Source organism: Lepisosteus oculatus, chromosome 18 (genome assembly GCF_040954835.1).
Source record: "Lepisosteus oculatus isolate fLepOcu1 chromosome 18, fLepOcu1.hap2, whole genome shotgun sequence".
NCBI lineage: Eukaryota > Metazoa > Chordata > Actinopteri > Semionotiformes > Lepisosteidae > Lepisosteus > Lepisosteus oculatus.
The window spans coordinates 19,911,116-19,924,164 of NC_090713.1; the positions used below are offsets into that span (position 1 = coordinate 19,911,116).

Sequence of the window (13,049 nt, forward strand, 5' to 3'; positions counted from 1 at the left end):
TGCCCAAGATCCTCCCAGATCCGACACAGAGCCTCTGGAGATGTTCTGCTTTAAAACTGAGCTCCAAGCGCCATGGTTCTGAGTCTTCCCCGGGCTCTGTCGAGTCCGGATCAGAACCGAGATGTGGACCCCCCCCCGCCCCAATCTAAGCAACGGAAAACAGCAGGGGGAGTTTGGTGTCGCCCAAAAAAAAACCAACAAAAAAAGAGGATTTATTTTCCTTTATAAAAACAAGAACAATGATGTACCATAAAAACTGAACCGTCCCGTTAGAGACTGAATAAAACTAGAAAAACAAAATGCTTACAACCATCCTAGTAAAGAACATTGGAAAAACATGGAAAAAAATGACCCTCTCTCCATCCTCCTCCAACAACAAAAAAACATTCAAAAGGCCACTAATTCTACCCATGAGAAAAAAAAACCAACAATAACATAACTAGGCAGGTAATGTTTTAGTAGTAATGGTTAGTTGGCTATTGATAAAACAAGATTAAATCATCCCCCCCAACCCCCTCCCACCCTCCCCCAAATAAAAACATCCCGTACAGTAAATACATCATAAAAAGAATGAGAAAATAATGCGATTGTGTGTACAGTTCACGGACGTGTGGGGGTGCGAGGTTACACAGGGTGATGTGGACAGGGGAATGCTCTTGTGTGTGTCTGGACAGCATGGGGGGACAGAGTGGACTCGATCGACGGACAGTGGGGAATCTACCGCCTCTATAAACTCGGAAGAGCTCTCTCGGTCCCCCCACCCCCCGTCTGTAACCACCCCGATATGGGTCACAGGATTGGGGGCCTCGTTTTGACACGTGTGGTCTGGCAACCTCAAGATTCGGATGAAAAGGCGCCTGGGTCAGAGGTCAAAGTCGGGGGCTGGAAATGTGACCCCCCCACCCCAACCACCACCCCGACTGGCGGCGATCGGGGCTTTCCGGGAATCCGAGGGGGGAAACATCCCAGGTCTCATCCCCAGGCTGCGGGAGACCTGGGATTCGCACACGGGGAAAGGAAACAGGCTGAATCTGCTGCAGGCTCCCCGATTCGTGTGGGGGTAGCAATTTCTGCACCCCCCCCACCACCACCGACCCACAGCCCCGGGAACGTTCCTCAAGTTAGGCGCCGAGACGCTGGGAATTCCGACAGAATTCCGTTTCTCCGTGCCACGGGCTCAAAACCCCCCCAGTGGAAAAATGTGTTGCCGTTTCGGATTTTGTGTTTGCCCTCTGCTCAGAAGCACCCGTGAGAAATGAGGGGGCAGTGATCGGAGAGATTCCGAACCACAGCCAGCCGAACATACCCCCTCCGGGACGTCACTGGGAAGGGTTCAGAAAGAAGCGCTGCACTTGAGACAGAAAAGTCCATCTTCCATGAGAACCGAGCGGGTGTGGGCACCGTTGTCTTTTTTGAAATGCAGGAACGGATCTGACTGACCGCTGAAAAGGGTCTAAAAAGCACTACAGAATAAAACATGGGAGAGAAAGGGGACGGCACGGTCAGCCCCCGATGGATTGTGGGACAAAGCCTGGACGAGCAATTAAACCGGCTTCACAGCTCAAACGCGTCGAATTGTCACTCATGTACGAGTCTGATCAGAGCAGCAGTCCTCATCGCGTTCTGCTCCGGGACGATATTTCTGACTACGTGCTCGGTGTGGTAGGTGCTAACTGCTGACAGCCGTTTAAAAGCTGCAGAACTGGAGTGGGGCAACGGAAGAAAAGTAGGCCTTCTGAAAACAGTCGAGCACGACGATCCAAACAGCGGTGGCTCTCAGGAATGACGAGAGAGAGACAGAGAGAGACAGAGAGATAGGGACAGAGACAGAGACAGAGAGAGATAGGGACAGAGAGAGAGACAGGGACAGAGATAGGGACAGAGACACAGAGACAGAGAGACAGAGAGACAGAGAGACAGAGAGATGGGGACAGAGAGACAGACAGAGAGAGAGATAGGGACAGAGAGACAGAGACAGAGAGAGTGCTGTGCCAGACGCCGGGGACATTTTCCGCCTCCGCAAATCCACCCGAGTTCCCCCCCCCACCAGAAACTGTCCTTAAATGTCATTTCACATCAGGAATTCAAAATCCGCAAAGTGGACAGCAAGCTGCTCTTCCGGAATACGAGCCCAAAGACGGCAAGTGTCGCGCAACATCCTTAGGAGAAAAACAAGGTCTGCATCCAAGACACTTCCCAGAGCCCTGGACTCCTTCACCTAGGCCTAAAATTCCCACAGTAGCTGTAGACTGGAGATGTACAAACACCATTATCTCATGTAGTCTTTTGCAAGTCCTTACAGAGTGCGGCAACGCTCGATTAACGAATTTTGGATCGAGTAGACGGCGTTGAAAGAGGCTTTCCATTAGTTTTGTTCATGAACGACATCACATGAAGAGGCCACACACTGCTAAATCGGAGGCTCTCTGCGTTGAGGGGCTCCACGCTGACCGCGGTGGAGTCGGGTCTCCTTGTCAAGGGGACCGAGAGACGTCTCATGCCCCGCCTTCCTGCAGGAATCGGCTTGCCGGGGATGAATCAGATCCAAGAGGCACACAAGGACAAGAACGTCCGGCAAGGAACGAGTACGGGGAGGGAAACGGGTCATCGACACGAGTCAGTCACGCGGCGTTTAAGGGAGGGAGGGAAAAACGAGCGTTTTTCGGCTATCTGCTGCCTCGATTTCAGCCATATGGGTCGCAACTTTAGGCCGGGCAGTCCCTGAACCTTTAGAGGAGTTCAACCATTTCCTGTCCCCCCCTGTAAACATCCGCGCGCGCCTTGAGCCCACGATCGCGAAGGCGGAGGCAAAAAACGGCTTTTGGGGGGGAAAAGGGTTCAGTCGGGCGTCTGTTCACACCCATCTCCGAAAGCACCCTTCCAACTCCCCCTCAGGTGCCGTTTCGGGGTTCCTACTACACGCCATTGAGCAGTGTTGGGCTGGACATTAGGTACGGGTCTGTCAAGCGATTTGGGACTGTGCTTTTCTTCGATTCGACCGCCTGCTCTCTGGACTGGAAGGGTACTGCGCTGAAGGAAGGGGGCACCGCGGTATTTGTGACAAGAAACTCCCACCCCCTGCAGGACGATCACAGGTTGGCTGGTATCTACAGATGACAGCTTTCAGGTTAAAGCAGATCGCGGTCTCGCAGCTGAAGACGGAAAGCCACAGGTACAGGTTTTCAATAGCGTGAACAGCCACCCTGTGAGTCCACTGAGGTGGCGAGGAGATGGCGGCGGGGGGCGTCTGGTTTTCGGGATCTGACCCCCTCTCCCCAGCGGGGCGCACAGTTCCCCTGGGCGCGGCCCCCCACCCCTCCCATCCCTCCCCCCTGCGTGGATCTGTAGGCGAGGGAAGTCACAGGGCCCCCCCCCCCCCCATCACGACGGAGGCGCGTTCTGATTCTGATATATGGAGGCTTTGTCTTTCAAGAGGTCCAGACACAGGTGACAACTCCAGCTCCCTGAAAACAGAAAACGGGGGAAATTCAGGAGCCTTGTTTCAATTCAACGGCGCTCAGGAGGAAAAGAGAACCAGGACGCACTGCGTGACGGATCCCTCTCTCTGGCAGCAAGCCCTAGAAACCTCGGCACGTGAAAACTGGAAACACGAGTGGGGGATCAGTCGTACTTTGGGAACAAAGGAGACAAAAGCCTGCTTCTTCTCCTGAACTCTTAACTCTTAAGAAACGCAACTGGGCGGTTAAGCTGGCACAAAGGCTGGTGGCTCTGGTGCAAACGCATAACATAGCAGGGCCCAGAAGCTGCTCAGCAATCGCAGCTTCCTGGATTTAAATGTCACCCGACCAATGGTCTTCCACCCTTCGGTCAGGTGACTGAGCGTGACTGTCCCCCACTGCATTCTGGGGAATGTAGTTGAGCCAAGAGTCTCCATCTTTCACACTGGAAATAACCCACAAACCTCCCTTAGAATCTCCCAAACCTGTCCTGCCCCTACAGATTACTGGCCAGTTGCAAGTCAAATTAAATTTTCCCGAGGTCAAGGTGACTAATCTTTGTGACACGATGAAGTGAACACCATAGTTAAGACAATGTCCACCTTTAATGCTTCGGGCATTTAAGGTTTTATTCAGGTGGACACAGAAGAAGATCTGGGGCCAGTTGCCGAGAGAATCACAATAAGGTTCTGTTAGTTTTCCTGGTTCAAGCGTTTCTTCAAAGCAAGCGTACACAACGAGGTGAGCAGCCAGGCTACAGGGAAAAGGGTCCATATTTAAGACTTTAAACTTAAAATATATATATACACTGACATTAATTTTAATTTGAGTAAATGAAAAGGGTAACAAATGAGATACTGCCATACATGTTTGTATTATGTGCTATATTGGGCACTGGGGCGGTACCTCACAGTATGGGCACTTAATTCAATTCTTGGGGTGCTGTCTGGGTGGAGTTTGCATGTTCCCCCTAGGTTCATGTGGGTTTCCACCAGCTGCTCTGGTTTTCTCTCACAGTCCACAGACATGCTGGGAGGGGAATGGGCTTCTGGGAAAACGGACGCTGGTGTGTGTCCTGTGATGGACTGGCGTCCTGTCCAGGGCGTACCCTGCCTTGGCCCTGTTTGCTTGGTTCAGCCACACGGCTGGACTGCTTGTTCCTGACTCCCACCAACGCTGTCTCTCCTGTTCCTGGTCCTACACGCTCATCCTCATAACACTCGGCTGGGTTTTCAAATCCCTGTTGCACTGCTGAGCATCAAGTCATCCAGTGGGTATAGCCAAAAACCCATCAGGATCTGCAAAACTGTATTCAAGACTCAAAAGTAACCTCTTTTTGCACACAATTCTGTCTGACCTGGTTTCTCTGCTTCAACGCGATTTTTTTTTGCGATACTGTGACAGGCGGTTCGCTGGGGTTTATCGACGCAGGTCTGGAGGGGTACCGACGTCGCCCTCGACCGGAAACGTTTCTAACCGGGGGAGGAGATAAGATGGGACTCACCTTCGGGGGGCTCTGACATGGGGGGGCTGAGACAGTACATGTGGTAGCCTCGATCACAGTCGTCGCAAAACAGCAGCTGGTCCTAAGGCAAAGAGGAGACACTTCAGGAGCTGCAGGAGGGGAGCAGAGACATTCACTGCTGCTGGAAACCAGCTGCAGTTAGCTCAGGTGGTTAGAACGTGGTGCTAATAGCACCAAGGTTGCGGGTTCAAATCCGTACGGGCCAAGCAAACTCCTTCTCTTCGGGCGCAGCGGGGGCTCTGTGGCTGAGGATTTGCGCCTGAGGCTGGGAGGTTGCCGGTTCGGATCCCGCGGGCCGGCAGAGGAATCCTACTCTGTTGGGCCCCTGAGCAAGGCCCTTCACCCCAGCTGCTCCAGGGGTGCCATATAAATCCCCGACCCTGTGCTCTGACCCCCAGCTTCTCTCTCCCTGTCTGTGTGTCTCCTGGAGAGCAAGCTGGGGTCTGGGAAAAGACACATTCCTAAGGCAAGAAATTGCATATGGCCCATATTAGGAACACCCCCATTCCAACAGGAAATCAAGCAATGCACGATCATTCTTGATTCTTTCAGTACTAGATAATGTTACGAGCAGGTGTCAGAGCAGATGCTCTGTATAGGAGCGCCGATTTGATATGCTACTGATGACGGGTTAAAAAAAATCCCTTTGCTTCAAGGAAACCCCCCCCTGCAGTATCGTAGAGCCCCTCGTTGAAAGACACCGCCTGGGATACCATTTTCTCCGCTGGTTTCTTGCCGCAGATCCAATTGCGAATTCTCCGGTTTCTGCCAAGGCTATTCAAACTCTTAAGATCCCTCCGGGGAGATGAGAGAGGGGAGCTGGGAGACCCAGTTCACAGGACAAAGCCTTGCATCAGCCTTCTCTGCGGCGCTGCAGGTAAAAGACTCTGCCCGTCTTGCGGGGATACCAGCTACTTCTGCAAACGAGGAGGTAAAGTCGAACTCCCAGGTGCAGGACCTGCCCTGGGGTCATCCCTGGCCTGCATTCGAGATTTACAGACACCAGTTGTGTGTAATATTTCAGGAAAAACTGAAAGGCGGGGAACAGCGCCGTGTGGATTTAGGGGTAGGGTTAACCCTAATAAGCTATAATGCCTCTGAACACCCAATGGCAGTAACAGAGGTGACCAGATCTGTATAATAATATAATAATCTTCACACTTATATAGTGCTTTTCTGGACCCTCCACTCAGAGCGCTTTCCAGGTCATGGGGATCCCCTCCACCCCTCAGCAGTGTGTACCCCCACCTGGATGAGGCGCCAGTCCGCTCCCCACACCCCAGCTCTCAGTGGGGAGGAGAGCAGAGTGATGGAGCCAGTTCAGAGAGGGGGGTTATTAGGAGGCCATGATGGGTAAAGGCCAGGGGGGAAATTTGGCCAGGACACTGGGGTAACACCCCTACTCTTCTCGAGAAACGCCCTGGGATTTTTAATGACCACAGAGAGTCAGGACCTCAGTTTGACGTCTCATCCGAAGGACGGTGCCTGTTTACAGTCTAGTGTCCCCCGTCACTATACTGGGGCATCAGGACCCACACAGACCGCAGGGTGAGCGCCCCCTGCTGGCCCCACTAACACCTCTTCCAGCAGCAGCCTCAGCTTTCCCAGGAGTCTCCCCTCCAGGTACTGGCCAGGCTCACACCCGCTGAGCTCCACTAGGGTAGCGAGCGATGAGGTACAGGGTGACGTGTCTGCTAATATCAGGCGTACCCCCTTTGAAAACGGCCTTAAACTGGGTTCGACCCTTCTCTGAGCTGCGGCGTAGATGCCTTCCACGCTGGCCAGCCTGGGCGTTAGATTCCTGACCGGTGAAAGTGCGTGGTGTTCACAGAACGCCGTCTCGCAGTGCCTTGTGGGAGCCCCCCACTTTTAGAGGACACCTGGATTAACGGGATCGCCCTGGTCGTTGGGAGGGGTGGGGACCGGATACTTACGTCGTTCTCCGACGTCCCGCAGATGTTGCAGCACTTGCACTCGATGCACTGCCAGCGGTAGGTCTTGACCGCCGCCATCATGACCGGGGTGAACTGCAGGCAGGAGGGGTGACCTGGGAAGACAACGGGAGTCAGGCCGCTTGCCGGCGCCGCCCCCCGTCGAACCCCCAACACCCACCCGACAGCCAACCGTTAACTCGCTTATACGCAGACGGATTAGACTTTATTGATCCCGAAGGGCGACTGAGCTGTTACATCGTAGAGTACGTGCAACTTGATCGCCAAATCAAAAATTTAAAGGGGGAAATTTAAAGCCATTTAAAGTGGGAACTGCAAGGCTATTTTTATACTTTGGAGTCAGAAAGGATCGGCACTGAGGAGCGCATTTCAAACCACAGTGAAAGGAAAATGCGCACCGTAACGTGTAAAAACGCCGATTTAAAATGGCAAACTAGAGGAAATCTGCAGGTCTGTGCTTCAGAACGAGGCAGCAGGACTTCCGGTGAGGTGGAGCGGCCCTGTGACCCTGTAAACAAGCAGGCTTGTGGATCCAGCTCTTCTGATCCAGTAGAAATACTGCTCTCCTCTCCCAGACGGTTTCACTGGCAAATACTCCTCACTGGTTAACTCTGCCTGCGGATAACATTTCTGTGGTGAAATGTCTGCTGCACAACCTGCACTTATTCGCTCGTACATCTCAGTACATTAGTCAGTACAGGGACTAGTGAGCAGGAAGGGCCTCTTCACATCTCAGTACATTAGTCAGAACAGGGACTAGTGAGCAGGAAGGGCTGCTTCACATCTCAGTACATTAGTCAGTACAGGGACTAGTGAGCAGGAAGGGCCGCTTCACATCTCAGTACATTAGTCAGTACAGGGACTAGTGAGCAGGAAGGGCCGCTTCACATCTCAGTACATTAGTCATCACAGGGACTAGTGAGCAGGAAGGGCTGCTTCACATCTCAGTACATTAGTCAGCACAGGGACTAGTGAGCAGGAAGGGCCGCTTCACATCTCAGTACATTAATCAGTACAGGGACTAGTGAGCAGGAAGGGCCGCTTCACATCTCAGTACATTAGTCATCACAGGGACTAGTGAGCAGGAAGGGCTGATTCACATCTCAGTACATTAGTCAGTACAGGGACTAGTGAGCAGGAAGGGCCGCTTCACATCTCAGTACATTAGTCAGCACAGGGACTAGTGAGCAGGAAGGGCTGCTTCACGTCACAATTCGGGGGAACTCTCGACAACACGGTGACTTACAGTACTTTCCGGCACTCCGAGGACACCCCAGGAACTGAACTCGGAGCCACCATGCTGGCCATGACATGAGAAATTGAGGATCTAGAGCCCCTGCTCTAGTGGCACGTACTAGAGCAGGGGCTCTAGTACGTGCAAATGACGGTTTGGCCCAGGCTGCTAGTTAAAACCTCCCCCTTTCTGAACCCATGTTGGCTGTCCCCTGAGACCCCCCGGTTCTGAATTCTTCCAGTCCCGCTCGAAATTCCTTCACCCCACGACCAGTCCCCGCCAGCAGAGACGCGACGCCCCCCCCCCCCCACCCTCTCTTCGACCCCCAAAGGACACGCACCTGACCGCCCGCAGTCCGAGCAGGACACCAGCTCCTCCGACTGCCCGGTCTTGTGGTTGATCTTGGAGTCTCCCAGGCAGAAGTCGCAGTAGTTATTGGGCAACGCCAGACCGTCGGGCCCCTTTTTCGCTGGGGGGGGGGGGGGGAGGGAGGACAGACAGCCGTGAAGAAACAAATCACTGGATTCACTCCCTACAGGAATGGCTAGGAACGTGTCACTTGCTGAAACCTCCACGTCCATTTGGCTGACAAAGTGAGTTTCACTGGTACCCGTTTATAATAATAATAATCCTGACACTTCTATAGCGCCTTTCTGGACCCTCCACTCAGAGCTCTGTACAGGTCATGGGGATCCCCCCCTCCACCCCCAGCAGTGTGTACCCCCACCTGGATGAGGCGCCAGTCCGCTCCCCACACCCCAGCTCTCAGTGGGGAGGAGAGCAGAGTGATGGAGCCAGTTCAGAGAGGGGGGTTATTAGGAGGCCATGATGGGTAAAGGCCAGGGGGGAAATTTGGCCAGGACACCGGGGTAACACCCCTACTCTTCTCGAGAAACACCCTGGGATTTTTAATGACCACAGAGAGTCAGGACCTCGGTTTGACGTCTCATCCGAAGGACGGCGCCTGTTTACAGTCTAGTGTCCCCCGTCACTATACTGGGGCATCAGGACCCACACAGACCACAGGGTGAGCGCCCCCTGCTGGCCCCCACTAACACCTCTTCCAGCAGCAGCCTCAGCTTTCCCAGGAGTCTCCCCCTCCAGGTACTGGCCAGGCTCCCACCTGCTGAGCTCCAGTGGGGCTGCCAGTGGTGAGCTGCAGGGTGATCCGAACCCACAACCTTCCCGCTGTGAGTCCAGAAACCCAACCACTGCTCCACACAGACACCCTGTATACAGCTGAACTATACAATTCAGACCTACATATACAAGTACAGTATAGCTGTACTGTACAAGTCAGACTAACTATCTCCCTCTTCAATGTCAGTTGTGTTTCCACCTGGCCTTCAAACCTGCAGTGTTAAGTGTTAAGTGCTGCTGGGGGGCAGGGCAGTGTGAACTGGGCGGGGTACGCCACAGGCGGGACGCCAGGCCACCACAGGGCAAAGAGACTCCCACGGGGGCCAACTTTCCCAGAAGCCAATTCACTTCCCAGCGTGCCTTTGGACTGTGGGAGGAAAGCCCAGGCAAACCAGACAGGAACATGCAAGCTCCCCCCAGACAGTGATTGGAGCCCCAGCTACCCCCCAGTATGCTACCGCCTTGTTAAATATGGGACACGGCCATGTTTAAAAAACTGAGATGGGATTTGCAGGCAGTGGGGACCCCCAGTGACGGCGACCGGGGATAAAGGGGTCCCCCTGGCCAGGGGTTTCTGTGAATCCCGGGACCGGCACTCACATTTCTGTTCCTCGGGCCGGGCTGGGATGGGAGTGCGAGGCTCCGAGTCCTCCTTGTCCTCCCCTTCCTCGTCGGCCAGGTGCGAGTGGGCGTAGTGGTAGCTCAGCCCGGGGCGGTTCTTGTAACGTTTCCCGCAGACTGGCGGAGTCGGAGGAGGGGTTGGGGGGGAGGGGAGGAACGCAAGAAAAAAAAAACACAGTTAAAACATCAGATAGGCAGCAGATGCGACCCCCCAACCCCCAATTCAACTGCCCCCCCTAGCCTGAGGCCTCTCAGGCCCGTACTTGTACCCACAAACCACTCCTCAGACATCCCCATCCCATGATCCCCCATCCCGGTCAACGGTTTTGTACTGCTGCACGCCGACGAAGTGAGACCCCTTTGTCCTAAACGGGCAGGTTCAGGAGGACGGGGGTGCCCCAGTTCCGATCCACGGGGATCCCCACACACACCAGCTGGTTCTGGGAGAACGGGGTGCCCCAGTTCCGATCCACGGGGATCCCCACACACACCGGCTGGTTCTGGGAGAACGGGGTGCCTCAGTTCCCGATCCACGGGGATCCCCACACACGCCAGCTGGTTCTGGGAGAACGGGGTGCCCCAGTTCCGATCCACGGGGATCCCCACACACACCGGCTGGTTCTGGGAGAACGGGGTGCCCCAGTTCCGATCCACGGGGATCCCCACACACACCGGCTGGTTCTGGGAGAACGGGGTGCCCCAGTTCCGATCCACGGGGATCCCCACACACACCGGCTGGTTCTGGGAGAACGGGGTGCCCCAGTTCCGATCCACGGGGATCCCCACACACACCGGCTGGTTCTGGGAGAACGGGGTGCCCCAGTTCCAATCAACGGGGATCCCCACACACACCGGCTGGTTCTGGGAGAACGGGGTGCCCCAGTTCCGATCCACGGGGATCCCCACACACACCGGCTGGTTCTGGGAGAACGGGGTGCCCCAGTTCCGATCCACGGGGATCCCCACACACACCGGCTGGTTCTGGGAGAACGGGGTGCCCCAGTTCCGATCCACGGGGATCCCCACACACACCGGCTGGTTCTGGGAGAACGGGATGCCCCAGTTCCGATCCACGGGGATCCCCACACACACCGGCTGGTTCTGGGAGAACGGGGTGCCCCAGTTCCGATCCATGGGGGTCCCCACACACTGGCTGGTTCCGCTCCAGCTGGGCTCCGGCTGAGCTGGGATCTCAGCTGAACGCATGATTTCAACCGGGTGCGTCCAGCTCCCCGAACAAGCCGGAAGCCCCCACCCCCTCCCCCATCAGCAACTACGTTTTGGCAACCAACTTCAAAAGGCTTGTGTTCCCCGCCCTTGTACAGCGAAACGACAGCTTGGCTAGGCTGGAAGAGCTTTCAGTCAGCTGACAAGACACCGGGGTTCAGGTCCGGGGTACTGGTAACGTTAGCGGACACAGCCCCATGCTTGCGCCGTCGCCCGACAGCGATACACATGGCTGTGTCGCGTGGGGTCAGGTGGTCTGTAGAGAGCAGTGCATGCTGGGAACTGTAGTCTTCCGGCCCCAAGCCCAAACCAAAACAGTATATTTACCATAGCGCTCCAATATAATTGTGGGTGTCCACTACACCCCAGTAAACTAGCATCAGATTTTTAAAAAGAGCTGGTCTACAAGCTTTGACGCACCTATACAAGGGCACAAGCATTCATAGTGCTTGACAACTGACAGAAAGTTTACTTGGAATACCTAGCAGTCAATATGCACCACCCTCCTCAACCACATGCCCTTCTCCCCAACCTGCGCCCACAGCTGGGAGTGGAGCGAAGATCAGTCTGGATCACAGTGAGGCTTCAGCCCACGGGATGGGGGGGGGCGCGGGGCTGTCAACCGGCCCCAGATCCAGAAGACACTGGGACAGGACAGGGTGCGTTCCCCACCTGAGCTCAGCCGACATGCAAGCTGATCTATATTCAATGGCCGATTGGTCACCGGGCGGCAGAAAATGCAGGGGTCTCACAAGGAATAAAAAAAAGAAGTCTCAAATATCTTGGAGTTAGTGCTTTCGTTACTAGATTTTGCAGTTATCCCTCATGAATGGGACATGTCTGTGTGGTGTGGTATCAGGTCATTCTCACTGTCAGCTTTGAAACAAACTAGGTTCAGGACACAAGGGGCTCCAGGAGTGCTGGGAGATAATTCGAGAACGATAAGTACCGCGCTATAATTTTCCTCGATCTCATTTTAACAAAGGTTTGATAAATGTTCGATATATATGTTTATGCTTTGCGCATACCGCGCGAGGGGGCGCGTGCGTGTCGCAGACCGGGCAGCTGACGTGGTGGTGTTCACCCACACGGTGGTGGCTGACAGGATTGCAGTTAAGAGTAGAGAAATTAGCGACACTGAAGCAAATGTAGCACCGCCAACGACCAGCTCGAAGGACGATGACGTCGTCGGCAGAAAAGGTCATTCCACTTCGGTCATTTGGAGATATTTTGGCTTTTTTACGATCAGGCATAAAACAGAGCACTTTAAACTTTGCAGGCTGTCTGAGCCATCTTCTATGCGTGTGTTATCACACTGCAGTATTTCATTCTTCTATTAAGATATTTATTTTGTCCATTTTACTCATGCATATTTCGACATGATAAAAGACTCTCTACCTCAGATTTGTTTAATGTCTCTGCTGTTTGGCAAGTGTTTGTTCAAATAAAGGGGTGTCTAATTTACCAATTAACCGTCAGCTTTCACTCGGGAGAAAAAAAATCCGCCTTTAAACTTGAAAGAAATAATGATTTGACATTTATCGTGATCATTATCGGTATCGACCGATATGAACATTTTTATCGCGATAATGTTTTTGGCCATACCGCCCAGCCCTAGGCTCCAGTGCTTGACACCGATTCGAGTTATATCGATGAGTGACGTGCGTGGATCTGTAGCACCGCACAGCTGCTGGAGAAGGGGCCCCTTTCTGTCTGCAGGGAAAGAGAGAGCCTGCTGCTCTCTGCTTGACGGCTCTGGGCCCGGCCGGGCGTCCTGACCACCAACAATCACCCATTGGCCGCTTCTCAGCAGCTTAGCGGTGATGAGATCAGAGAGCCACCTGGGAAGGAGGGCGATAATACTATAATTTCTCGTTTTTTGTACTTTTGCA

At 54.0% G+C, this 13,049-nt stretch overlaps 1 protein-coding gene across 3 annotated transcripts in view; it reads right to left on the bottom strand.

Annotated features, from left to right (window-relative positions):
- Positions 1–524: 524 nt before the first annotated feature.
- Positions 525–13,049, bottom strand: part of dpf2 (double PHD fingers 2) — a 30,294-nt gene continuing 17,769 nt past the window's right edge. For all 3 annotated transcript variants that reach the window (XM_069180594.1, XM_069180593.1, XM_069180595.1), the window contains 5 exons: positions 9,910–10,047; positions 8,510–8,638; positions 6,918–7,030; positions 4,963–5,044; positions 525–3,464 (listed from right to left, as the gene is read on the bottom strand). In XM_069180594.1, the coding sequence (XP_069036695.1) occupies positions 3,382–3,464; positions 4,963–5,044; positions 6,918–7,030; positions 8,510–8,638; positions 9,910–10,047 (545 nt within the window). In that variant the 3' untranslated portion in view covers positions 525–3,381. The remainder of the gene's footprint in view (positions 3,465–4,962; positions 5,045–6,917; positions 7,031–8,509; positions 8,639–9,909; positions 10,048–13,049) is intronic.